This window comes from Aspergillus aculeatinus (genome assembly GCF_003184765.1).
Source record: "Aspergillus aculeatinus CBS 121060 unplaced genomic scaffold BO66scaffold_9, whole genome shotgun sequence".
Lineage (NCBI taxonomy): Eukaryota > Fungi > Ascomycota > Eurotiomycetes > Eurotiales > Aspergillaceae > Aspergillus > Aspergillus aculeatinus.
Window position 1 is genome coordinate 588,360 of NW_020291478.1, and position 27,058 is coordinate 615,417.

At 52.0% G+C, this 27,058-nt stretch overlaps 4 protein-coding genes across 4 annotated transcripts; 1 reads left to right on the forward strand and 3 right to left on the reverse strand.

Moving 5' to 3' along the window:
* Positions 1-11,303: 11,303 nt before the first annotated feature.
* Positions 11,304-12,764, reverse strand: BO66DRAFT_316297 (oleate delta-12 desaturase odeA; the record flags this gene model as incomplete). The annotated part of the gene is made up of 2 exons (XM_025643503.1): positions 11,304-11,710; positions 11,768-12,764. The coding sequence occupies 2 exons, from the start codon at positions 12,762-12,764 to the stop codon at positions 11,304-11,306; spliced, it is 1,404 nt and encodes a 467-aa protein (XP_025506863.1).
* A 1,737-nt stretch (positions 12,765-14,501) lies between these two features.
* On the forward strand, positions 14,502-15,528 carry BO66DRAFT_253415 (uncharacterized protein). The gene has a single exon (XM_025642983.1). The coding sequence runs from the start codon at positions 14,660-14,662 to the stop codon at positions 15,248-15,250; it is 591 nt and encodes a 196-aa protein (XP_025506864.1). The 5' UTR covers positions 14,502-14,659; the 3' UTR covers positions 15,251-15,528.
* A 458-nt stretch (positions 15,529-15,986) lies between these two features.
* On the reverse strand, positions 15,987-20,821 carry BO66DRAFT_469247 (putative TMEM1 family protein). Its single transcript, XM_025652714.1, has 4 exons — positions 20,627-20,821; positions 18,005-20,550; positions 16,870-17,949; positions 15,987-16,805 (listed from the first exon to the last, which is right to left on the reverse strand). Exons 1-4 carry the CDS (start codon positions 20,664-20,666, stop codon positions 16,092-16,094), a joined length of 4,380 nt encoding a protein of 1,459 aa, XP_025506865.1. The 5' UTR covers positions 20,667-20,821; the 3' UTR covers positions 15,987-16,091.
* A 132-nt stretch (positions 20,822-20,953) lies between these two features.
* Positions 20,954-26,041, reverse strand: BO66DRAFT_418508 (putative membrane-tethered transcription factor (SPT23)). Its single transcript, XM_025649748.1, has 4 exons — positions 24,970-26,041; positions 24,025-24,914; positions 21,463-23,956; positions 20,954-21,409 (listed from the first exon to the last, which is right to left on the reverse strand). Exons 1-4 carry the CDS (start codon positions 25,678-25,680, stop codon positions 21,278-21,280), a joined length of 4,227 nt encoding a protein of 1,408 aa, XP_025506866.1. The 5' UTR covers positions 25,681-26,041; the 3' UTR covers positions 20,954-21,277.
* Between the last annotated feature and the right edge of the window lie 1,017 nt (positions 26,042-27,058).

The following is a 27,058-nucleotide window of genomic DNA, read 5'->3' on the forward strand; positions in this document are numbered from 1 at the left end:
TGGGGTTGGAGTGGAGCGGGCCAAGTTGAAAGAGTAGAAGGAGGAGAAGGAGGAGGGAAGAGGATGTTCAAGATGGGGATGGAGGAAGAAGATGAAGAAAGAGTGTGACAAGACTAGACCCGACTAGATTTCCACAGAGAGAGGGGGGAAAAGGCAGAGAGAGAGGCAGAGAGAGAGGCAGAGAGGAAGAGTCAGCTGTGTACTGTATGTATGTATGTACTGAAGTAACTAAAACCAAGTAACTAACTAAACTACCTCACAGACATAGTACTAATTTGATTGAGGTAACTAACCATCTAACTGGAACTAAGCAAGCCGCCGAGAGTGAACTAAGGAGGGGAGAACAAGCCGAAATGATAATACGTGGACCTTAACCACAACTACCTAATCTAAGTGACTTAAAAAACAACTTCTACTATGCCAGTAAAGTATGAAGAGAAAAATACCTACCGAGTCTCCGTACAGGCTAATAATATTATTACCCTGCTTTCTGGATCGGGCGGCCCACCTCCGGCTCTTCGGTCTGATGCCCGCAATGAATGGCGGAAATGGATGGTATCGTATCGTCCCTCATCATCCCAAAAACTCTAATCCTACCAGGGGGGGGAGGAGCTGCAGAAGAGGAGGTGAAGGTTGGTATTCAGCAATGGAGAGAACGATGATAACAAGAGACTGACAACCTAGAAGTGTCACACTTAGCAGCTAATATTTATTAAAAGATCATTAACTACTTATCAAGCCATGAAAAGCAGGCAACCATACCTCATAGTCTAATCCTGTAAATTAACCAATTGTTCGGGTTCACGGGCAAAAGTTGAAGAAAACCAAATCCGGCACTAGCTGGAGCCGGAGGGGTGGACACTGGGACAAGCTAGACTGGTAGCTGATCCACCGTCTAAGGCAATGGGCCCGATGGCACTTCCACGGGTCTTCATTAATTGTGAATGCGACCGGCCGCGGAGGGGGCCAAATGGACGAACAGTGCTGAAAGGTTTACTCCGTAGAACCTTAATCACAAGGAAAACAAAAATATTCGATAGAATCAATATTGACAGCTAGAAAGAAAGAACCAACTTTTACCTCCATCAAAATAATATCAGAAGAATAATATTAATATTGATGTGGTATGAGTAGTATGCATTGTGACTTAGTGGGGCTGACAGACTTGACTGACTGACTCTGGGGCTTCCGGGGAGGAGAAACCTGGAGGGCCACGGCTGTGATGTCGTAGTTTAGGGTGCTTTAGGGTGCGACCGACAGGACGGAATAACCTCCGGGGCGGATATTGAATCTTCTTCTTAGTTCTTACCACGGTTGAACTTGTAAAGCCCAACTAAAGTTGGTAAGCGTCGCAGCTATTGATCTCGCTAGCTAGGAACAGCTTAGTATCCTGACATTGTTCTCTAAGCGATGCGACCTCAATGGACAGGAATCTGTTAGTAGGGGAGGTACTAAGCTGAAAGAGTACTAGCAGAGGTCTCTGGGCTCTATGCTGGGCTGTGTAATACCCAGTAGTAATACACATACACTGAATCATGAAGGAAATAGCAGACACTAAGTACTAGGTATTCTAGTATGAGTAGGTACGAATATCAAGGCAATTGGACCATCATTCTCGCAAGTGGATTGTACTGAGTAAGGCGATTCTTCCTCGGCTAGGAGCTTGAGACAGCCAGTAAGATGCATGGATGGTCTCCCTCCCCCTGCCCCTTGACACGATGCTTGCAAACTCAAAAGCAAGGTACCTGCTGTCGAAGGCATGGACTTGTTCTTTTACTCATCCCGTTTGGCGCGGTCTACTTCCTATCGCTTATACTACTGGTAGACACTCTCTGCAGCTGAATCGTTGTGCTGACGGGGTACATGATTGGACATAGAACGTTGGAGGACATGGCCTCTCCGATGGGAAGCTGCTGAAGTTGCCAATGGTCCCGGTAGCACATTAAACCCTGAGGTGTAATCCTTAGAGATATATACACTCTCCGCGGTGGGGATGCTGTTGACACTTGACAATCGGCTGCGCGGTCACGGTATTCCAAACAATGAACCTCGCCTGCGACAAGTAAGTACCCGAGTGCTACCCATGTTCATTTTGACCACATGGAGGAGCTACAGAAGCCGTGATGGGTCATGAAGTTAGGATTTCCCAGTCCGGCGGATCGGTTGCTTCTCCCAGGTGTTCGGGGCGCAAAATACATAACAACGGGCCAGTGGGGGTGGTCAATGCGCCCTTTCCTGCCATCCTGCAGATGCAACCCCAGCGCCTTGCTTGGCTTAAGTGTTATCACCTGGTTAATCCAGCATACCTGGTATCTCAAACGATTCAGATTATTTCCCTTTAAGTCAGTCAGAACTTCTTGTCACCTACTTATCAATGCGATCCACAGATGCCGTTGTGGCCACCTTCGACCCGACCGAGGCTGGGAGGGCAGAATAAAACCGCCGAACTTTACCGATACTTACCAAGATAGTAGTTCAGCAGGTGGCACCACCACACAAGGGTATTTTTTGCCTTTGAGCTATCGTTGCAGCCTGCATACGCAATTCGCACGGCGAGCCAATCATTTATCGAATGGAGACGATTATAATCTTCAAACCTGGGATTTGAGGAGATCCATCATTAGGGTACCGAACGCAAACTACCGGAAGAAGGATCTCATTGAATAAATAGCATTATGAGCAGGGGTTGCTGAACACTTGCAAACCCAATCTATCGATGCATTCAATGATACATACACACTCTGTTCCTCCCTCGTCCCTCTTTCATAATTTTGGAACTATTTGCGATCACGAAGAATCTTAGTCATGGTGGCCCTGGCTTACTGTTGGTTTATTACTGGCACTAGGAAATCACCGAATGGAACCATTATTACCGGCCGAACCTAGGAGAGAAAACCTTAATTGTGTGAGCGGAAAAGCAAATCTGGCACCGATCGAGGTACTGCTGATCACTACTTAACTAAGTAGGAGTCGGGATTTGAAAACCCATCAGCACCGCCTCCAGAATAAAATTGGATGGTCGGATCTGCAGCGGGCGGGTGGCCCTGAGGCAGCAAAAGCGTTTAGGCCCTCAGGCTGATGCGGCACATCTCCGGGGGTCGGGAAAAAGTACGACCACTAAATCATTTAAAAAAAGAAAAAAAGTATGAGTGAATCAGTAAGGTACTGTACAGCCCGGCACAGTCACACTACATGACTACTGGGCCACTGGCATACCTTACCAGTTACTGGCTTGGTACGGGTGGTCCCTGCGCCTGACTCTTCCGTCTCTGGCCAGTGCCGACCGGACATGATCCATGATCCCTGCTTCTTGATCCATGGTCTCTCACCTTTGATCCTTGATCCATGCCATGGTCCTTCAGGCCATTTACGCTCTTATAGTCTAGCCCTGCACAACGGAGCCAACCATACATCACGCCCCACTTTTCTCCTTCAGAGTTCGGGATGCAGGCATCGGCTCGAGGCTCCATCATCTTACTCATTACTGGGTACGTAGTCCACAGAGAAAAACGCCCAAGAGTCGGACTCTCGTGCCACTCTCCGTACGGAGTACGTACCCAAATGAAGGCGGCGGCTGAGTGGAATAGTGGAAACGTTGGAAAAGTTTCAATCCGCCCCACTTGAACGGTCCGCACCGAATAGAGCGGCCCCATCTCAACTACTGGCACTGCTGCTCCGTCCCGGCCTTCGAGACACTCACTTTTCCGAGCTGGCTGCACACACTGAGTTAGTACTCAAGTACTTAGGCACCCGATCTGATCAATATCCACAGGACAGTTGTCATATGGGTGCAGAGTCATCTAGCATGGCAGTCTACCCAAAAGACCAGATTCTCTCGCTTGGAGGAAGTAAACTAAACGTACCTTGTAAGTTGCGTATATCACATCATCACAAACCAGCCTCTGTTTGGACCCACTCTGATTGCAGGATAACGGTGAATGATTCCTCGTGTGTCTGACTTCTTGATACTGCTTAGGCGCTTAGACACTCAGGCAAATGCCAGTTCCGTCCGGAGCTGTCGTCTAGAAAGGGGCTTGCCCCGGACGATCGTGATGCCATCCTGTCAGTGCTCGAAGACGCGCCGTGAGGATCGACTTCAGGGGCCACCATCCCCTTGAAGACTTAGGAGAGCCCTGATAGAGCCAGAGACTAGTAGTCCGCACTCCGTAGATCCCGAATAAATGCAGCCTATGTGCTCAGTACAGCTTCTGGGTGTCTTCTCGACCAGCTCTGGATCACGAATTCGGGTCTATCACACTTTCCGAGGCATTCGATGGCGTTTGAACGATCAGGGAGGATCTCCGTGCCGTATCCGATCGTCAGTTAGCATACATGAATCATATCTTTCACCGACGACCGGAGTAGGGGGTTACAGAAAGCAAACATCTTATGCAGTTGCTCAGCACCCTGTTTACCCCTTCTTTACCCGAATGAATTTGGATAGTCCTGTTTTAGGTTTATGACTCCAGCAAGTTGCTTGGAACTCTCCTGCGAGGGATCGTCCAGTAACCAGAGTGTTGGGTCTTGCCAACATGGAATCCCCCGTCAACTTGCATAGGCTATGTGTATGCTAGTCGATTTCCAGCACTTGGGGAGGTAAGGTAGGGGTCTAATAATCATGGAGTCATCAGGCGCACAAAGCGAAACGATCGTACAGAATCCTCCAATCGTTTCCATGATCGGGACGATCAGGTAGTGACCACCCTGGCATCGATTCGTCTCATGATGCTGTCACCAGAGATGGAGGCCGTGACTGACCAGCTAGCCATTTCCATGACCATTCTCTCCCCAGATCGCCTATCCGATCCCATGATCTTACATCCTTCCCTCGCAAGTTAATTCATCCTTTGCGCCTGTGTTCAAAGATTTCCCGAGCGGCCATAATTGGCCCAGAACTATAGGCAAGCTCTCAAAAGCGAGTGAGCCCGTAACTCAGAGAGTCACGTATCCTTATCACCGATCAACCCCAGGCTTCTCTCCGGCGATTGGGTACTGCAAATAGAGTGCTGTATGCACATCTGGTGGACTTGAGACGCAATTGGCCTGTGGCAAATGTCCGATTTCCTCCAAAAGGCCTGAGTGACCTCCAGCCTGTGCGACCGCGAAGGCGCTGTGCTGCTGTGCTGCCACTGACGCGACCATCATTCGTTATAGAGGCCACCGTCCAGAAATTTACCTTCTGCGACACCGCAAGCTTCCTTTCAGCGGCCGCTCGTCACGGTTGCGGACAGTGCGAATGCTACCAGACCGCAAAAGGATGTAGGGGAGGATTCCAGTCTATTTGGGGGGGGTCCTTTGCCGCTTTGCCGATGTGCATCGATACTGTAGGGAGCCGGTTTTTGCTCTCGTTTGCCCCAAATAAAGAATCTACCTAAGCATTGTCCGTTCAGAGCATCAACTACTCAACTACTGCAGCTTATTCACACTCGATGCAAACCCGCGCAGATCTTCGTCAATTGAAGACAACACAAAGAGAAAACATTTCAAGGCGAGCTGTAGTGCTCATATTGGTCTAAATCATGACGTACAAAAATAGCTCGCTGATCCTAATAAGCAACGTTGCGTACGGGGTCGATAGTCCAGATACTAGACCAAGATACTCCGTACAGGACAGTTGAAATCCTCTAGCTTATCTTTCTTAGCGGGGAGGGAAACAATCCTACTGTGTTCAACAGACAGTAGTCGGCCCCATGCGCCCGCCCCATGCAAACCACAATTAGATATGGATGGGACCCCCCCTCCAGTCCGAGACCTAAAGCCATCATGCTGCTGTCAGATCATTGAGCACGAAACTACTTCGTAATAGTTAGGACACTAGTCTCATTATGTTCTAGCCGACCGTTTTTTCACCAGGGTAGCTTTTCCTTGAGAACTCGACAGATCCAGTTTCAAATGTGATGTATCCATGCGCGCTGCTGCTCGTATTTTTCTTCATGAGGGAAGACAAAGGAGATCGAACAGGATCTGGCCTCGAAATCTGAGCCGATCGCCGTGATTCGCTTCCTCTCCTTCTCTGTCTTTACAGCGCGGGGAGGGGGATCCCTGGAAGATGCATGCATTATCGTGTCATAGCTTGTGTCTGTGCGCTTGTCATGCCTTGACGACCCTCTTTTCTTATGGGAAAGATTATCACCAACGTCATTGGTATCATTTTACCTAAGCTTCTTACTTACCTAGACCTACTTGGGACTTCCTATTCCACGACTAGGAGAGCCGAATGATGCAATCAATGTCTTTCATCCACACCCATTTCATGGAACTATCCGATTTGCGCCAAGTGACTAAGGAGGTATGTACTGTAACAGTAAATGTCCTAATAGACCTGAATAAGGCTGACGCACATGTCAGCTATTCCATTCCTAGTCTGCTACTCCGTAGACCAACCTAGAATGCGCACGGTTTACCTACAAGCCCGTGAGGTTCTACCCCGTAATTTGTGCATACCCATCCCATCATCGCCCTTCACCTCCATCGTTACATTCAGAGAAAACAGAAGAAAAAAAAGTAGGGCGAACGAAATGCGATCTGGGGCAACGTTTCCATAAAAAGCTCCCGTGAAACACAAACGCGTCACGTCTGCCCCATATCTATATCCCGGGCCAATATCCCCAGACCAATATTCTCCGGGTTGGTCTTCCTTGCTCCAACCTTCAAGAAGAGGGAGCTTTAAACTTCCAAGTTACCGGGAACACTTCCCGATCCCGAGAGGAGTTAAACGCTCCCTCGCACAAGTCGTCCGTGCGATAATCCACCTTCTACAACATGATGCGTTCGACTTGCGATACAGGACTATCGACACTCATCCGTCCATCCTCGAAGATCCCTGCACCATCGAACGATAATCCTCGACCCGGGATATGGATGATGCATCATGTCCAATCCTGCGATCAAGAATGCCGCTGGGACTGGGTGACTGAATGGGCTTTGCGATGATCCTAGTTTCAGCCATCCTGGACTGTTGTCCGTCCCGTACTGGGATACGAGGACAGCAGGCTATGCGTTGCAAGGTTGCACCAATCTGCTCGTCGGGGAATTTTTCGTTCCATGTTTCACGGCCAGCGAATCGTCTCCCACTCGGCGTCGATGCCGCAAGCCGTTGCTTTTCCGGAAGGCATCAGTACCGGGAGAATAGGATTATCGGGTCCATGTCTGCATAAAGTCGTCTTGAAGGAGGAGGCTTGAAGAGGGCCAAGCACAAGCCCAGAGACACGGAGATCTTAGTCATGAGGCTTTTGGCAGAGGCTTTTTTCTCTAGGGTAAGATATCACAGTCCGCTGAAACGAGTACATTGGTCGTGAGCCTCACTTGAGGGGAAAGGCCGGTTTCCAAGTGGCAAGCTATCTTCTTTCACTGTCAAAGAAATAAAGAATCGGCAGCGCAAATTCTCTTCTGTTCGGTGAGATATATACAATCAAGATCGTAAAAAACACCATCCGAGGTCTGAGAACTGCTGGCAGAGCTTCCTGTACTGATATTGCGCCGAATGTTGGGAAGCTCACCACGATTCCTCTAAAGATTTCCCATATAGCTTCAAATAGTGGGTTGAGAGCACAGCACAGTCATTGACCACCTCGGACTGTTCGGTATGATGGTGACCTCGACTTGATCAATCCAAAGTGTCAATTGCGGCTTTACTGTGCCCATTCCTGTTCAGAGGCTGGACGGAAAATAGAAACGAGGAGTAGAGAATGACCGTGACGACATATAGCAAGTCTAGAATACCGAGCGAGAATAGCAGAAATCGATCTAGTTGATGAGGTCGCGCTTCATAATCAACGTCATAGATCTAGATGTGATGATCCCAATTGGGAAGACCAATTAGTGATGGCGCAGCACGTGCGGCCGCGTCTTCTCCGCGTCGCCGCCGCGGAACCGTTGATGGCGGGCAGCCTCGACTTCTGCTTCATTCGAGTTTCTCACGCTTATGGATCTTTTGTCGGTCCTCCCGGACTTCCCAACCAAACGGTACTCCCATATTCTCCCTCCTCTGGAGCGGAATCATATCACCACCGTCGATCTGATCACCCTCGACATCCTCGAGATCGCCAAACGCGCCCACGTCCCCGCAGCCGACGTCCGCCGATTGTCCACTCAGATCATCCGAGCGCTTCATCACGATGTCGGATTCGAAGAGATCAGAGGCCCCGACACGGAAGAGCCAGGCTCCAGCCTCAGTGAGGATCTCCCTGTCGCTCCAGGCCCAGCCAGCACGCTAGATCTGTCGCAATGGAGTGCGATCAGCACGCTCGACCCCACGTTAGACGCACTGCTCGATGGAGGGATACCGACTCGCTACGTGACCGAAGTGACGGGTGAGAGGTGCGTGTGTTGGCTTGTCCCACTACTCTATATGCGCATTCAGAAGGCATGAACGGACTAACGCGGATTGTAGTGGAAGCGGCAAGACGCAGTTCCTCCTCACTCTCCTTCTGGCCGTCCAGCTGCCTGCGCCTCGGGGCCTGGCGAAGAATGCGATCTACATCTCGACCGAAGCTCCGCTATCGACACCGCGACTTTCTCAGCTCATTGCATGCCACCCCTACCTCTCTGAGATTAGCAAAGACCAAGCCCCCTCCCTCGAAAGGGTCCTTTCCATCAACGCGATGGACCTTGAGAGCCAAGATCACATCCTCAACTACCAGCTCCCCGTCGCGATCAAGCGCTACAACGTTGGACTGGTGGTCATTGACTCCATCACCTCCAACTACAGAGCGGAGCACTCCTCCCACAACCTATCAGGTCTCTCCACCCGCTCCGGCGAACTCGCCAGATTGGGCCAATTGCTACGCACCCTCGCCGTCGCCGAAGACATAGCCATCGTCGTAGCCAATCAAGTCTCGGATCGCATCGACAGCGACACACCATCGAATCTGTTTCGTCCTGGTGGTGCCACCGCATACTCATCTGCACCCTCTACTCAACAGCCGCAGCAACAACGGATACCACGAGCCGAACCCGGTGCAGGTGGTGGAGCATTATCACCCCTTCCCCGCAATTCCCGAGCTGCCGAAACCAGCAACGTAGACCTCACTCCCATAAATCACCACCACGGCAACATTATGCTCGCACCGTCCTCTCAGCCTCCATTCTCCTCCTCACCGTTCCCACTCGCAGACGACGATCCTCAGCAGCAACAGCAGCAGCAGCAGCAACAGTTCGACGGCTCGTACCTCATCGGGAACCCTGTCCGCAACGAGATCCTGAGTCTCGTGCACCAGCAACGCTTCTTCACAGGATGGGGTGACACCCCCCAGTCTCTGTTTCCGAGCTATGACCCGGGGTTGTGGAGGTCGACCTCCAAAACTCCAACGCTGGGGCTGGTGTGGTCGACGCAAATTGCATGTCGGATTGCCTTGAAGAAGGAGACTCGCTCGTTAGGAGTCTCTGATTTTGAGGGCGCCTACGATGATGACGAATTTCCTTATCGCGATGCCTCGCAGGCAATCAAAGCCCCTGATCAGATTATTGGGCCCACCAACATAAAGGGTGAGCACGAGGGAGCTTTGTTGGATATCACCACCACCACCACCACAACCTCAGCAGCAGCAACAAGCACAAGCCAGGAAGAAGAACAGAAGGCAGAAATCGCCAATTCCGATTCTGACCCCGAAGAACTCGAGCCATCAGATGATGCAGCAGTGAAGTTCAGCGGTGCTGCTACTGCTGCTGCTGCTACTGATGAGCAACCAGCAACCACAATCCCCAATCCTACTCCATCCTCCTCTCCCCAAAAAGCCAACCCCCCACCAGACACGCAGCAATCAGAATCCCCATCACCCGCCCCAACAAGTCCTCAAGCCCCAACTGCACCATTCTCAGCCACCACGAATCCTTCAACAACCCACCACCACCACCTCCTCCCCCGCTCAACGCAACGCACAACCCCGCAAACCATCCGCCGAGCCTTCAAGGTAGTTTTCGCTCCATGGACCGGAGGTCGAAAAGACACAGGAGAAGGAGGAGGAGGAGGCAGCACCCATCACCCGACCGAAGAAGACCAATCACCCCCGCAGCTCCAACAACCATCCACCCAAGAAGAAGTCGAGTTCGAGATCTGGAAGGGGGGGATCCGGGGATGTTCTTCATAACAAGTACATTATCGGACCCAGGCGACAGCATCACAGTATATAGATACCTCCTGTTCATACTGAACCTCACATATTCAAAGACTACAGACGCATGATCCAGAGCGCTACACCCTATACCTATTGAGTATCCACATACTCGTTGATTATCCCCTCATATAAACAACCACAACTATGGTACACAACAATAAACCCCAACCCCAACCAAGAAGCAGACCTAGACTTCTTAAATCCAGGCACTGTAGTACTGTATATGCTGTGCACACTTATACACCTCCAGTACTCATGCCTCATGCCCACGCTTATTTCGGACTAGCGCCGCACCCCTCTCCAGAGTATCCGGCACGGGCGGAAGCCCGCGGACGGGGGGAACGTTTATTTTTATTTTTATTTTTATTTTTAAAGGAATAAAGGATTTCGTCCCAAGAAGACCCTTATACCTCCCCCCCCCCTCCTCTCCCTCCCTTCATCCACCCCCCAGCTTTCTTTCTTGCGGAACCCCCGCGACCCAGACTTTGGTCTACTATTCTTTGGCCCCGCTGAGGACTCTGGGTCAGAAATCTGCAGGGCTGTGCCGGTCTAGAATGCCAGGCCATGTCATCCATGTCATGTCGATAAACTTGATCAGGTCTCCACTCTACTACTTCTCCTACTGAGTAACGGAACTTTTGCTCGGAAAATGTTGGTTTGATTATTTCCATGTCATATGCAACGACGGACACCATTGTGCGACCTGGAGCTCGGAGCGGTTCATGACGGACGAAGCGTTAACACGGCGGATAAATATGCTAAACATTGAACGATGCAGACATTATTCTATTGAGCTCAGAAGTCATACACGAGATGATGAGTGATGAGGACATCTGGAAGGTAATAAAAAGTAGGGAAATGGCTCCCAAGATATTGATAAACGGCCAGTTGAGAAAGAATGGGTGTTTTTGCTTTTGTGTTTTCTTTACAACAATCCAACAATCACAATTAACCCGACCCCGCTTGCTCCCACTTCCACTCCATATACGCCTTCAGCGCTCGAATGCCGATCGATCAACTCGCAGCAGATGCTCTATGACGAGTGCTGATCATGTCGTGGCCAATTCGATCCTGCGAGAGCACCACGGAAAAAAAATTTGAACAAGACAGAAATAACACAACCCCCTTAATCGGGAGAGTCGAGGGGAAAAAACCGACGCGCGTTCTATGTATCGACCGAGAACAGATCTATTGGGCAACCTTGGCGGGGGGGACACCGATACCGTTGGTGTTACGGTAGAACATGACACCGGCACTCTCGCCCTCAGCGCCCTCGGTGGGCTCAACCCACTGGCAGATACGGGAGCTGGTCCAGAGGGCCTTGAAGAAACCAGTCCATCCGGTGTGGGCCTCGGTACGGTAGTGGTTGCCCATGACCTTCTGGATGGCCTCGCTAGCCTCATCAGCGTTGTAGAAGGGGATTGTGCTGACATAGTGGTGGAGAACGTGGGTCTCGATGATGCCGTGGAAGATGTGACGGCCAACGAAGCCGAAGTCACGGTCGATGGTGGCGCCAGCACCACGGACGAAGTTCCAGACATCAGGGTGGTAGTGGGGGAGAGTGGGATCAGTGTGCTGGAGGTAGGTGATGGCAACTAGCGGTTGAGGTTAGCGGTCATCTAACCAAGAAAAACAGGGAAGTGAGAACTTACCGAGCCAGTGGTTCACCCAGAGGTAGGGAATGCCGTACCAAACCAGAAGGTTCATCCAGCCAAACTTGGAGCCAACCAGGTACAGAACGGTTCCGGTGATGGCAAGACCGAGGTCACTCAGGAAAATGAGCTTGGCATCCTTGGCCTCGTACAGAGGGCTGGAAGGATTGAAGTGGTTGACACCACCGAAGTAGCCGTTCTTCTTGCCCTTGCCGCGACCCTCGGGCTGGCGCTCGTGGTTGTTGTGGCCGGTGACGTTGGTGAGGAGGTACATGGGCCATCCGAACAGCTGCTGGAGAACCAGGTTGAGAGCAGTCAGGATGGGGGTCTCCTCCATCAGCTCATTCAGTTCGTGGACGGCCCGGCCGACGCGAGTAGCAAACTCCGAGCGGGTCTTGGGGACGAAGACCATGTCGCGGGCAAGGTTGCCAGTGGCCTTGTGGTGCTTTCCGTGGGAGATCTTCCAGGAGAAGTAGGGCACCAGGAGAGCCGAGTGCAAGACCCAACCAACGGTGTCGTTCAGAACCTTAGACGGGGAGAAAGCCTGGTGTCCACACTCGTGAGCCAGGACCCAGACACCGGTTCCGAGCAGACCCTGCACGACGGTGTAGAGGGCCCACAATGCGGTACGGATGGGCGTGGAGGGGATGTTCTCCGGGGTCACATAGTTGTGGAAGACATAGAAGACGGTGGCCAGGCAGAACAAGTCGCGGGCGACATAGGACAGACTGGTCAAGGCCTTGCGCTCATAGCAGTGGGCGGGGATGGCATCACGGAGCTGCTTGATGGTGAAATCAGGGATCTTGAATTCATTGCCATAGGTGTCCAGCATCTTGCTGCGAGCCTCCGCCTCGGAGGCCAGCGAGGACAGGGAGGTGGTCGAAGGAGACTGGCGAGGGCTGTCCATCGGGGAAGGGGCGATGGAGCTGGCCACCGAGGAGTCGGTGGTGGGGTTGCGGTGCAGCGCAACGCGCTTGGGGAGAGCCGTGGAGGACATTCTGACTTTGCTTTCCGGTGGTGAATCTGCGAGCTCTATACGAGGGGAAGACTAGGGCTTCAACAGGAGGTTAGCAAAGCCAGCGATCCGATGCGTGGTGACCCTTGTGACTTTATCACATTCCCGAGAACAGGCCACCAAGAAATTCATATCTCTCACTCACCAATTGATCAAAGCAGTGCTCGGAGGATATGAGAGCCGAGATGCAATGGACGGAAGGGGTTCCCACACAATGAAAAGCGACCAGGTCGGGGAATTGACAACAAGGCAGGGGGCAGTGAGAGGAGCCTGACTGACCACCTCAGGAAAGCCTTTTGTCTACTTAGGGGGGAGGGGGGATGGAATGAGGAGAAGAGGAGTGTGAGGAGGGAAAGAAGAACGATAGAGGGAAAGAAGAACGATAGAAGGAAGAAGGTGAGAAAGAGGAGGAAGAATAAGGCGTGATAATAAGGTGTTCAACACAGAACCCGGGGGAGGGAGGAGGGGAGCGCGGCGAACCAGGGAGCGTGGAAGGGAAAAAAAAAAAAGAAAGAAAGAAAAAAACAATCGGGGGAAAGCGAAGGGAAGAAGGCAAAAAGAAAAGGTAATTTGCAAAAGGGAAGTACAAAAAGGGAGGCAAGAGACAACAATCTTTTTCTTTTTGAGTGAGAGAAAAATAATCTGACTTCTTTTTTGCCAGCATCCAGAACCGAACCGAACAGAACAATCGCCGCCCCCTGGCCCTTGTAACACGGTGGTACGGGGGATCTCCCGCTCGAAATTTTTGCATCAGTTGGGACAATCGGGATTGGCCAGATTGGTTGGGAGTCCATCTTGCCCGTTACCACCGCTGGTATTTTGCAATCTCGCTCTCAGCTCGATCGCCAAATTTGCCTTGGATTGCTCCGTGCACTTTCATCTTGGCCCCATCACTTAGGATTATCGTCCAAGACGGCACATTGGACTGCTGCTCACTCACAAGGATTTGCTGAAAGTCGATCTTTACAATCTTGTTTGTGCACGAATGCCGAGGTTGGAGCTGAGCCTATCATTCTGGCTGTGCCGGCTGGATCTAGGTTCAAGGGTGCATGCTTAGATGCATGGAGATGCATGGCCTACTGTGATGAGCGCGCCGCGCCTCACAGGTCTGATCTGATCTTTGACTCTCTGTCTCTGATGACCACAGCCACGAGCCCAGTGCTACTTACTGTACGGAGTACTATACGCCGAGGTGGTTGATATGGGAGAGAGAGAGAGAGCTCTCGCCACCTCGGGTCCGATAAGGCTGAGTAGTTAGAGCGAGAAAAGTCTGAGTCCTGACTAATGGTCGTACGACTGGCGGTGGCTGAAGCTGTCCTTTTGGGGGATGTTCTCCATTCTCGCCTCTGCAGGTGTTTTCCTTCACCGCAAGCGCCCCATACAGTCGCCGTGTGATGTGGAGGTTGGGGTGTTCACCACTGATCGAGGGGATTTTCCATGTGGCCGGCCGGCATCTGCAAGATTACAAGTTGCAAAAATACGACTGATGGTTCGTTGCGTTACCAGGGACCGAGAACCGGGGAGGGGAGTGGACTCTTCACCGCCCCACCGGGTCCAATGAACATCCTCCTGCAGAACTTTGGCTTCTCAACAATCTTGGCGCCATCTTTTTTTGTCTTTTTTGTTTTCTTTTTGTTCAGCTTCAGCAAAGCACCCGCCACCACTAGCTCAAAGGCCATATCTCTCTTGAGTGGCATTGCCATCAGTTTGATTGGTCTTCCATGATCCGAGCTTTGGTTTGTGAAGTTGTCATCTTGAAACAGACACCTGAATAAAGGGAGAAGGGAGGGAGTGGAGAAATAATCAACCGGAGATGATGCGGTTGTAGGCTTATCAAACTGATCAGGCCTGGCCCCAACAAGGGACCCCCATTTCACATGCCACTCGGAAAACCCATCCCGACTTTCCCTGGTAGCAGTGGTCATCTTCCCCATGGCCATGATCATCATTCAGTCTCTGACTCTCTGCCAATCTCATCTCAGCACGACTCATGCTCAGCTCAGATCGACCCGGCTCAGTCTCGACTCTTTCTTGATCGGATAGCGAAACCCCAACTACCATGTAATCCACCTCGCATTCTTCTCTGTACAAAGGGTGCTCACTACTCATACTCATACTCATACTTTGAGCATGTAATGCAACTAACTGAGACAAACATCGCCGACCGGGCCAGCAAAAGACACACTGGAAAGATTCTGAAGAACTACGGACCAGTCAGCTCGAAAAGTGGATCACCTCGCGCTTCCATTTGGCTTCCACCACTGTCAGCGAGAAACCTGATCTACCAGACTGCTGATTGGCCCCAGCCGAGGAGAAGATTGCCGCTCCTCGAGCCTGGAGCTCCCGACTCGAGAGTCCTCTCTGCGTCTTGCCACCGTCGATGCGAACGGCTTCTCCTGAGTACAGTGTACGGAGGACAGTACACAACACTTTACAGACAGGAGTACCAAGAAGAGCAGCACATGTGATAAGAGCTGACTGAGCTTTGTCTACAGTGCTGTGTTCAACATGCTGCGAACGATGGGCTGACTGCCGATAATATCACCTCCCAACAACTTCACTACTACTACGGTATGAGTATATGTAAACTACCTACGCATCCCAAGATCATCAGATCAATTTAATCCAGCCCCAAAAACTCCTACAGAGTAAATTAAATGAAGCCGAAATGACCTGAGTCCGGAACTCCTCTATACCGAACAAACACTAGTCATGTGTAGCCGTGCTCGAGTAAGTTGAAAAAAAGGAAAAAAATCCCTGCATGTCAAAGACTTCTGTTGGGGCACACCATCGATTTTGTTGAGATCCATCCCTCCCCGGCCAGGCTGGTGGGGCTGACTTCCCGGGAGGTGGTTGGATCGGGAAGGGAAAGAATGCCAACCTTGAAAAGCAAATCACTTACGACGAATGGGTGGCCGCTTGTCATTCGATTGCGTGGTGCTGATTTGATGGGGAAAGAGGGGCGCGCGGCGGCGGCGGCGCTCTCGGGGGTGCTAAACTGTATTTTTTTAGTTTGAACATTGGCGTGGTCGTGGTTTTTTTTGTGTTCCCGGCTGTAATTTGGAGGATACCTGTTTTGCTGGGTGTGAAATTTTCGAACCTTGGGGTTCAACCGCGCCGAGTAACTATGCATGCTGCTGCTCTTGACATACCAACGATAATATCTACTGAGTATCTTAAGCTGAAGGCGGCGATCCTGTCCTTGGATATATGTATGTATGTAGGTATCTATCTATATATGTTTGTACAGACGAATCATAAGGCCAGGAACCCCCCTTCTAAAAATCATCTGCAAGTTGTTGTTGAAGTCTATGCACTCGTACTCTTTGCAGATTGATGGAGTCGCTCGGAATCAACCAACCATGCTCCGCCATGGCTGCCGCCCGATAGGGAAAGGCTCACCGTCGTCGTCCGCAGATCCGGTAGCACCAACACCGTCTCCCCGTGGTTACGGTAATCTACCTCACAAGGAATGGGTCGTCGTTGTAGCTGCCCGCTCGTGGCTGGCCCGGGATCTGCTGCTGCTGCTGCTGCTGCCGCCGCCGCCGCCCCTCCAGTCGAGGGCTGCAGCTTAGGGGTAATCGGTGGCGGCGGGGCTCCCGACGACGAGGGCGGTGGTGGTACAAAGCTTCTAATCTCTAGCCCGGGAAGAAGAAGGTGGCCAGCCTTCTGGGGTAGGAGCATGATCGCAAATGTCTTAGTCTCCCCCTCTTCGGCGGTAAAGTTTCCGCGACGTCGACCGCCAATCAACCACGAGTCGGGGTTGGCATGAAGCTCATATGTAAATTCGAGCGATCCACTGGCCTGTTCACGTTGTTCAGCTGAGCACCAGCGCCGAGTGTGATGGATAGTGAGTTCGGCGGCGATCATTTGCCCAACTGCGGCGTGTCGATGTTGGCCCGTCAGATTGGTGAGGCGAAGCTCGGCTGTATGGACAACTGGGATTTCAGGAATGTCAACCGGAATGACAATGTGTCTATTAGGCACAGTGGGCGATGCTGGGAGACGAATCACCGGGTGGTTCTGTGCGTTTGTCAGTATACTTGAGTGCGAGGGAAGCACGGCTAATGCGCTGGCTACTTCTCACCTTGTGCCAATCCTTGAGCCACGTTTTCAGTCCGTCCAGTGGCTCCTTCAGCGCGCCCAGTAATCCTTCCCATCGAGCATTCGCATACCCCAACGTTTCCACCTCTCGCACCAGGCCAACGATCTCCATGTCGGAGGTTGACAATTGGGTGCGGAACGCATCAACAATATGGGCCGTAAGTAACGTGCTGTATGGGTGGAATTCACTAGCCATGATGCTAGAGTGGAATGCCTTTTCCACGGCATCCATGCACTCATCATCCACGCATGTGAAATCCACACTCAGCCGGAGTGAGCGTCTGGAACCAGGGGAGGAGACATTGTCCTGCTTCCGCCGGATTTTGTATATCAAGGAGGCGGGCTGCTTGGGAAATACATCTAGCGCCACAGAGTCACCAATGCTTGATTGCACCTCGTAGGCATTCGAACTAGGAATGTTGCATCGCAAGATTCGAAGAGGGATCATCAAGGCCGGGCTGATTGTAAACCGGGAAAACAGCACGTCGTTCTTGAAAATATCCTGCACGTTGACGCTGATTGGCAAACCTGAATTGATTTTGTGAATGGAAGAGTACGAAAACGACCCACTGCCCGTTTCATAGGTCACCTCTGCCCTTGCAGACAAGATCGGATGATGCTCCTCCACCGTATAAGGGATCCGGAGTCGAACAAATGATTTCGGCTTCAGTTCGTTGAACTCAATGGTGCCTGAATCGCTGTTGGCTTTGATTTGAATCTCGCCTTCGACCAACTCCGCCTCTGCGATTCTCAGTCGCAGACCAGCAGTGGCTGGCCTAACACGCAGGGTGCCTGTTTTGATATCGTTCCATCCGCTGTTGAGTTCCAGCTCCAGCGTCCGCATTTCTTGCAGGTTGACAAGATGCGGGGAAACGATCCTTGCCTGCAGGCCGTCCGGTGGTGGAAAGCAATAAATGTATGGGCGGCTGTCTTCCTCTTCTGCCTCTATTGCTTCTCTAAACCCAATGGGCAGGGTTGCGTTTCTTCCACCCGCTAATGTAAAGATGAGGTTCCTCACACGTATCTCGATGCGGTCCACAAAGTATTTCCCTTGAAGCGAAACCTTTTCATGGTCAGCATCCTAGATTGAGAGCGGGACATGATTAAATTATACTCACCGCTGAATCTACAAGCACCTTCGTCGAGGATGACTTGATGGTCATCCCTGTCGGCATCTCTAAACAGTGCTCATTGCTCTGAGGTCCAAGGGCGCTGACTAGCCGCAACTTGAGCGAATTGATTTCAATCCGCTTGCCGAGCAGAAACCTCAAGGCAAGCTGTAACTGAAACCCATCCCTGTCTCCATAATGGATAATGGTCGGCTGGACTTTGAGGTCACCAAAGAAATCGGTCATTGGTGCAAACACTTCTTTGTTCAAGGCCCCGGAGGCCTTGAAAAGCTCATCAACATATTCAGAGACCAAAGCATTCTCAGCGAAGATGTGCGAGGCATCTAGAGTCTTCTGACGGCTTGACAGGTTCGACTCTGTCCAAGCGGCAAACTTGGCGAGAAGGCGAAGAATAGTGCGCACATATTCCTCGCTACGTTCCAGCTCTTTCAGGCAACGTGCGTACATCTCCAGCATGACGCCCTCCAAAACGGCCCAATGCTTGTTGCCATAGAACGGAGTCAACTGGTGGAAGTATGAAGCAGCCGCGCCATAGTCACTTAGCCGATACCGTAGGAGGGCCATATCGGCGAGTGCGGCGTGGGCTGAGTTGGTGCGATTAGCAGCAATATGGTGCCGATACATCTGGTCTGTCAGGTCCTCGAAATGCGTTCGAAAAGCTCTCCTTGAGCGAAGCGCGATTCTCAGTCCCGGAAGAGCGATGCCACACAGATATCTTGGCTCCGGCGCGTCTTTCGTGGATTCCGGCGATTCATCATCCAGGCTGACCTCCGCCATGTCGTTTTCTGCATTGTTCTCATCATCGAATAGTAAGCGATCTTCATTCCACTTCTCTTTCCAGCCGTATCTGCCAGATACTCCTTCCAAGGCTCGTCGAGCCATGAGGTATAGGTCTCCCCTCCCGGAAGCCAACTGCTCGGAACCGGTTTTGGGGGTAGGTTTCGGGACCTCCAAGCCCGGTCGAGCATAAACCGAGAGGCTCTCGGATGACATGACCTCCGATGTTCCAGGGCGAGAAGAACGAGCGGCAGAAGAGTTCATGAGCGAGCTAGTACGTTTAGGAAGTTCCCCTGTGGCTTCAGCGGAACTAGAAGCCCCTGCTTCCCTGTTCGCGACGTGGCAGGTAGTCTCCGGAAGAGTCAAAGCTGGCGTGAAGGTCTGAGAGAGAATCTGAGAAGCAGCAGCATAAACCCACGACGACACCATATTGTCGATCACCTCTTGCTTTGCGGCACTGTGGTCCACCTCAGCCAAGCCCGTGTGAAGATCAGACCTCAGTGTTCGTGCCGCGAGACTAATAAACTCATTTGCCCTGTCGCAGACCTGAGAAAGCAGCATCAAGTTCTCAGCCTTCGTGGCTTTCTTCACCTGCTTCTTGTTCCCATGCGCTTCGAGACCGGCCAAAGATGGCGCCCTGGCTGCCCGGAGAAGCAAAGTGACCTGCCGGGAGAAAACATATGTGCGGAAGTCAAAAATCGAGATGTTGCTGGCCAAAATCATCTCCCGATAGGGCTTCTTGTTGGAGTCGATAGGAAAGTCCCCGGACTCAAGGTTGGGTACTGGTTCTGGCTCAGCCGGATCTTCATCCTTTGGCACAGCGTCACCCGCCGACTCCAGTGCCTGTTTTGCCGTCTCCTGCCAGTCCTTGCTGTGGGTAAGGAAAGCACTGCCATGCTGTTCCCCGGTGCCCTCCAATTGCTCATGGATTGCGGTATCCAAGCCAACGGCGAGTTCATCGTACCCCAGCAGGGCGTCGTCAAATAACCCAACATTCTCGAAGCCCCTCGCGAGTCCCTCTTTCAGTATGAAGAAAGTGCAGAAGTTCCATCCGGGCAAGCTGCGCTGCGAGTCCTTCTCCTTGATATCCTCCTCATACTGTGCCACGCGGAGGTCAAACGCCGACAGAATCGCGTTCTTCATCTTCTCCACGATATCCTCGACCTGATCAGCCAGCTCCGGCGGCTTGACGACGCTTCCTGGCTTAGGCAGACGGATCTGCGCCACGCGATCCACGGCGGACTTGGATGCGCCATTGAAGTCCGCCCGGACCTTCTCCAAGACCGTGGTAGTGGTGCGTCCCCATTTCGAGGCTGGGGCGACTTTCTCGGCGCTCTCCCCATCCTGCACGACGTGTAGGATGAGCCAATCGAAGGCATCGTGCTTCTCTTGGCTGGTTGTGGTGGTGTTGGATAGCGAGGTGGAGGCGTGAGACTTGATCCAATCACGCAGCGCCCTCCGCGCCGTAGCTTTGTAAGTGTCGTTGTCGTCGCATCGGAGAAGGAAGATCTTCAGGTAGGGCGTTTGTCGCAGGCCAGGGATTTGGTGCCGGCGATGTGTCACTGCGGTGCCGGTCGTATCGGTGGAGGTCTTTTGCTCGTCCGCTTCATGCTGGGCGGGAACGAATCCGATTCGGAGGGACTCGATGGATCGAACGGGGCGAGTTGGTGATTTCCAGTGGAGATTCTTGAGCGGGAGCTTTTCTGCGAGAACAGACTGGACGTCGGGGAAGAGCCCGGAGGGATCGGTATACTCGACTGGCAAGCAACAGCGAGGTGAGAAGTGAGCAGCGTGTAGCACAAGTACTTCGAGCGGGAAACGGGGCTTATTTACCGGTGACACTGCTCGAGCCCCCCTGCGGTGATGGGTCCATGGTGTCCCTAGCACTATTCGGACAAAGGTAAGCGGGTTGTAAATAGCATACCGCCTGGGCAGCTAAGGAGTTGAAGATTTTCAATCCCCCTTTCTCAAACGGGGGTGCGGGGGAAGGAAAGAGGAATTGGATGCAATGATCGGACAGGAAGTGTGATGGTGATGATGATGATGATGATGGGGGGCGGATGTTGGCCGCAAGACCGCCTTTTGGTTCCCCAGCCGGCATCTCTTGGCATTCCAGGGCCCAAGTCCTTATACATACGTCTATATCATCTTCAAGTAATTGTTATGCATCATTGTATTCCATTACATCTATAAATGAATGAGTAAAAATCGCCCAAAAAAACTAATGTCTCTGTACAGGGCCGATGTAAAACGACAAGGCTTGTGAATATGTGAATATGATGAACAAGGCATCAGGAACAACCAGGTGGAATAGAAATAGACCCATCATATCCAGTCATTATAAAAACATCACACACGCAAGTAAACAAGGATTGACAAATGCCCGTTATAGTACCAGTCCAGTGGACGTAACGCCCCAGCTCAAATGAAGGGTAAGAAATAAGTCAAAAAGATGTTAGTGTAAGGATGGTGGTGTGAAATCGTTCAAGAACCGACTTCAAGAACGTGCTGCGCATAGCGAGCTCTGAGAAATTCGTAGCCGCTGTAGATTCCTTCCCAAATTCCCGGAACGTAGCTACGGACCCAGGCACCGATCACCAGAAGTAGGAGAGGGATCTAAAGACAATAAGCGATGGAAAAAAAGAGAGAAATGCAAGGTTGAGACTTACCCAGATGAAGTAAAGGTTGCGATCATTTCCAAGACCCTTCATCCTCCGTGCCTGCTGCTCTCGGAGATGTTTCTGCTGTTCGCGGGAGATCACGTTGCGACCAATCCGAATGTCTTTGAGCTCTTCGCTGTCCGCTTTGGTCAGAACAGCCTCTGAGGTGCTCGCCTGAGCCTCGAAATGCTGGTCAAGGGCAGCCTCTGTAGCCGCTTGTAACATGCTGGCCTTCTTTAGACGTGCCGCTTCATCCTCTCCGACCTGGTTCTCTTGGTGTGGGTAAAGCTCCTCATAAGAGGGTAGCTCCGCCGTGGTTGGTGCTGAATTGTCGGGAGCCGAGTTGCCGGTAAGCATATCCCACCAGCCATCCTTAGACGAGCGTGAAGTACTTGGCCTGTGCGGGACTAGATTGGTGATGCGACGCATGGCCTGATAGTCAGGTAAGGCAGGCATCGGCGGCAGAGCAGGTAGGTTGGGAAAGGCGTTGGCCACACTTTGCTGGAACTGGTTGATTTGAGTCTGGAGTTGATTGCGCCAAGCAAGTAGAGCAGCTGGGGGAGAGAATGGCCTCGTATCCTCCGCTTGAGGTGGCTGTTCAGGCGCAGGGACTGGCCCTGGTCGATCATGATGCAGACTGGACCGCCGCGACATGGTGAACTCAATCTCATCCTCTTCATCATCCTCGTCGTCAGAGTCATCTACAGCATGACCAAAGGAGCCTGATGCTGATGAGGATTCCCAAAGGGAATGCAAGGACGCAGAACTGTGTCTGCGGCGTGAAGATGACAGTGAGCCAACGCTGCGTGAGCGGTGGCGGGCAGGAATGAGGGCAGCTTGATGCGCGGGTAATGTAGTCGCCAAATCTGCGGGTGTATATCCCCGTATGCTGCGAGCAGTGGTCTCGGCCCCCGCAAGGCGCAGCCGCTGGACAATGTGTGCATGGCCGCTCAAAGCTGCCAGATGCATCGGGGTATTTCCCGAATTGTCTTGCACATCGGGGGTGGCACCTCGTGCAAGGAGTCCAGCAACAAATCTCGTGAGTCCCAGGGACGACGCAAAATGGAGCAGCGTCTGGCCTGTCGCCGAGCGAGAGTTGTACCTGGGTGGACGAGGGCTATCGTCGAGGTCGACAAATTCGAGATAAGTCAACATCTTCGAATCAAGATCGCTCAATTTACCCTGCGATTCATACCCAGGCACTTGTCGCTGATGTCCACTCGAGTTTCCTTGGAAATCCTGGGGAACATTGAAAACACTCTTCATATCACTACCCATGATCTGCTGGGCCGTTTGGAACGCATCTGCTTGACTGCCGAGCTTCTGTCCCAGGATTCCGAGAGCTAGTCGGTACATCTGCAGCTCACGGTCATCCACATAACGGAAAAATTGCTGCTGCTTCGGCATCAGAGGTTGAGGCGTCTGAATTTGACCAAATGTGGGATGTTCGTGCTTGAACACCACTGGCACCATTCCAGGCTGCAGTGCAGGAGGGGTCAAGCAATTGAGACACTTGTCGCCCCAGAATGTGGTGGTAGTGGCAAGGGTGTCACCGAATACAACTTCCATGCCAGGGTAGAAGCCGCTTCCCAGCAGAGTAACTTCAGTGCCTCCAGTGATGGAACCCTCGGCGGGAACGACCTTGTGGATGACTGAGGGCAGCCGGTTTCCGGCATTACTGAGCGGTGGCCACATGGGAGCAGACGTGTTTGGACCGAGTGACAAATTGAAAGACTGGTCGTGAAAGTTGTTCCTAGAGCCGCCTGGAGTACCGGGACGACTGGGCTGAGCGGAGTTTGGTGCAGACATTAGCTGCTGCTGAATAAAACTGTCCAAGCTTTGTGGGTGTACACTCAGGAAGGGATTGTTGTCCCCACTGTTCGGCGTTGGAGGGCTATTGGGGAATTGGCTGGACATGGCGGCAGAGGTCACAAAAGGCCTTTCCACTGGTGACGCAAATCCGCGGGCCCCTGAGAACTGTGGTTCGGTACTGGGCGCCGTGGAGTTGGAAGTGTTAGCTGATGGCTGCGTATTCTCTAACTTGGTCATGGTAAGCTCTGAGGGAAGTCTTCCCGAGTTACTATGCTTGCGTCTCTTGCTCATTGGGCCTTGAAAGTCATTCGGCGAGGTCTGCCTCGAGAGACTGCGCGGTGTTTGCGAATTTGAAGTTGTGCCATTGGCTGACGACTGATAAATTGAAAACGAGCTAGAAGGCAACTGATACTGCGAATTGAAACGTTGCTGGAGTCCCTGTAAGTCGGTCGCTGAAGCCGTTTGATTCGACTGCTGTGTAGAAGCTGGCGCTTTGCCTGTCTCCACACTAGGACTCGAGGGAAAGACCCCAACGCCTGGCAATTGGGTTCCATCCGGCAAAGAGGGTGAGGGACCAGGAGCTGGCGGAGCTGGAGGAGCATGGGTTTTGTGGTCGTCCGTGATCATGATTGAGTTTGTGATCGCCTGAGCGATGACATTGTCTTTGTGATCTTTAACAGTGAAAATTACCCTAAATCGAAAATGTCAGCCCGAGTTCCCAAGAACAAATCAATGATAAATATGGAAAGGCGGTCGTACTGAAACCCAAGCTTCTCATTCTGATGCCTGCAATAACATGCTATTCGCATCGGCAGTTCGACCTGCATAGCCCCAGCCGGAATGTTCAGGGTTTGACCATCCCCGTAGCCAGGTATGGCGTTTTTCGAAGGCTCGGTCCAGTCCTTAATCTCGTTGGTGTTAAAGACGATGACTCGCTTCTCCTCGTCCTTCTGGAAAAGTTCGTCTTCCTCTGGCTTCCTTTGCTTCTTCCGGAACGCCCGTTTTCGTTCACGCTGTATACAACCAGGACAGATCTTAACTTCTCCTCCATCTAATGGTTTGTCCTCGTCCTGAGTGTCATCGGCAGCACGTGGGCTGGAGCTAGAGGACCGGTATCGAGATTCGCCTCTTGCTCTCGCGAAAGCTTTCTTGAGCTTGTCCTGTTCTTGCATTGCGCTAGTACAGACAAGGCTTGTATAAAGCTCCACAATCTCCGGAGAACGTTCGATGGTCGGCGGCGCCAAGAATTTGGGTTTTGAGATTGTGTGACTAGGCAGTCGTACTTTCTTCACGCCGGTCGGCAACGGGAAAAGCGTCAGTCTGATGGGAATCTGTGTCTCCACGCGCGACTTGAGCGATGTGGGGTGGACAGTCAGGAAGTGACGCTGTGTTGGCTCCGGTTTCATGAAGCTTGGAGAAGGGGACGGCGCGAAGTTGATGCCAAAAGGAAAGCTGTTTGGTCCAAAACTCAGATTCGAGTTCATGGGAGAGCCATTCATGTTGATACCACCAAAGCTTTCCTCCAAGATCGATGACGGAGAATGACCGCCCCATGGGCCCAGCGTAGACTTTCCCTGACTGATACTTCGGGAGACTGAGAAGGGAGATGCTTCCTTGGTACTTCGAGGAAAGAAAGCCGTGCCAGGAATCTGCACATCAGGGCGTCAGTTCGTTACAATCGCAGAACATAGGATGAAGACCTACCGGAGACGCAGATTGCCTAGCTGAAGCGCCCGACGTACTTCGCAATTGAGACTTGGGTTTCCTCGTATATTTCGGCTGCGGTGTCGTCTCGGCTTTCAGAGGACTAGGGCTACTGGCGGCACTCTCAAAATCAAATGCTGCATCCATGGCCTTATTACTTGATTCAAGGTCTGCGTCCGCGTGAAACGGGCCGTCCATATTCGGAAGAGAAAGATCCAGGCCAAAAAGCGATTCCTCCTTGACCGACGCGAGATCCGGGTTCATCCAGTCCTCCGTTGCGTAGCCAAAGGGCATCATCGTGTTTTCGCTATGAACTGCCGATGCAGAAGACGTTACGGACGGGTTCCGAAGATGATTGCGTGGTGACTCAGAAGACGAACTTGGTGTTGAGCCATCCGGAGACTCGGCGGGGGACTCGGCGGAGACCACGTTGAATTGTCGCATTGCATCTTGTTCTTGATAGGAGTTTTTCAGCGATAGTTCTGATGGCGACAAGCATGTTGGCTCCGAGTCGCGGCTCTGGCGGGTGGAAGGAGCGTGAGAGAAGAGGTCATCGAAATCCCTGCCCGCGCCTTCGGACGAAACCTGTAACCTTGCAGAGTCCAAGAAGTCCATATCTGTGTCTTGATAGGGATTACCCATTTCGTCGTCGACTACGACAGGTTCCAGAAAAGGAAAAGCAGGTGAAGAGACAGCCTCTGCCGATCCCATCCTTCGATCCTCACAATAGCCCGCAGGTGACCAGGAGGGAAACGCCGATGATCCTCCCTAACAAGCCTCGCAGGCTGCTTCCAGGCTAAGCCTTGCCTTGACGCCCTAGTCCAACTCTGAATGGAACCAAGAGCGTAGAATTGTCAAGGAGTGACTGGGGCTAAACTGGAGCCGCAGTAGGCGGGCGCACTCAGTTATTGTCGACGAACGAGCGGTATCACGAATGCATCCGTAAATGAGACCAGGCTGGGCGACTAAAAGACTTGCTGTAGGACTTGAATGTTCTGGCCAACCAGAGGAAGGAGGAAGCGTATGACTCTGTGAAGTGAGAGACGGCTTGAGCGATTAAAGGCAATTGTCGTAGTAGTAGTAGGGGGGGGGGGGAAGAGCGGAGGCGGAGGCGCGGCCGCGGGAAAGGGGAGGAAAATTAGAGCGATGGTCGGAGTTAGCGAGGTGAAAAGGTTTGGGAGATAGTCGTGCCCAAGATGGGTCGCAAGAAGTGATAGGTAATTAAGTAATTAAGAGAAGAGGCTAAACAAGAATAGTGATCGACCACGGAAGGCCCCGTAGATAAGCCAAACCTGGAGACAGTGGGAGGAAGGGGGGGGGAGGGTGAGAGTGAGATGTGGGTGTGGATGTGTAGGTACGGTAGAGAAAGGGAATGGGAGAGAGGAGGCGTGATATGAATTGTCTACTAACTGACTTTCTGCCTGCCAGAGTCCGTGGTTATCGAGTGAGTTCTGTTCAGTGCCACTGCCACTCATCAACCGTTTCATACCTTGGCGGTGAGACTGACAATAATACACTAATCCTAATCAAGGAATTGAACAGCCAGGAACCGGAGTAACTAGGCCGCCGAGTTCTAATTGGTCGGGAAGGGAGGCTGGCTGGGCCGGGGCACTGCAATAGGTAATACCTACTTATCCCCGGTACCCGCTAACCTTGAAGGTAGGTAATATTTCTCGCCAACCAAGACGGATTCAACCATGCGCAGTGTACACTAGTACAGTACCATAACTCAGTTCATGAAGTTGAAGGCTCCGGAATTGCCTAAGCTTGACTGTACTTCTACCTATTCTATCAGTGTCGATTCAAGCACTGTTCCTTAGCACATAGGTACCCAGTATCCTCTGCTCAAAAGAGTATGTAAGTGATCAATAAGTTCCAAGCCTGCCAATCTGACATGGAGGTGGAGTAAACAATAATGGAGGGTGTGCTCACCGAGGAGGATCATCCATCCATCCCGCAATCCCTTCCCGGTGTAGAACGGACAGTCCATACAAAATTAGTGTATTCCAAGTTGCAAGATGACATGTTCCCGAGATAGAGGTCCATCACTGGCTCAGCTTACTACTCCGTAGTAGGGCTCAGGTTCAAA

Excerpts from the sequence above, each read along its gene's own strand:
- BO66DRAFT_253415 (XM_025642983.1), top strand. The coding sequence starts at position 14,660 with ATGCCACTCGGAAAACCCATCCCGACTTTCCCTGGTAGCAGTGGTCAT.
- BO66DRAFT_469247 (XM_025652714.1), bottom strand. The coding sequence starts at position 20,666 with ATGGACCCATCACCGCAGGGGGGCTCGAGCAGTGTCACCG. Across the intron at positions 17,950-18,004 it reads AGGTGCTTGTAGATTCAGCG|GTTTCGCTTCAAGGGAAATA; the intron begins GTGAGTATAATT and ends GACCATGAAAAG. Across the intron at positions 16,806-16,869 it reads GGCTCAAGGATTGGCACAAG|AACCACCCGGTGATTCGTCT; the intron begins GTGAGAAGTAGC and ends ACAAACGCACAG.
- BO66DRAFT_418508 (XM_025649748.1), bottom strand. The coding sequence starts at position 25,680 with ATGGGATCGGCAGAGGCTGTCTCTTCACCTGCTTTTCCTTTTCTGGAA. Across the intron at positions 24,915-24,969 it reads CTAGGCAATCTGCGTCTCCG|ATTCCTGGCACGGCTTTCTT; the intron begins GTAGGTCTTCAT and ends CCTGATGTGCAG. Across the intron at positions 21,410-21,462 it reads GCAACCTTTACTTCATCTGG|ATCCCTCTCCTACTTCTGGT; the intron begins GTAAGTCTCAAC and ends TATTGTCTTTAG.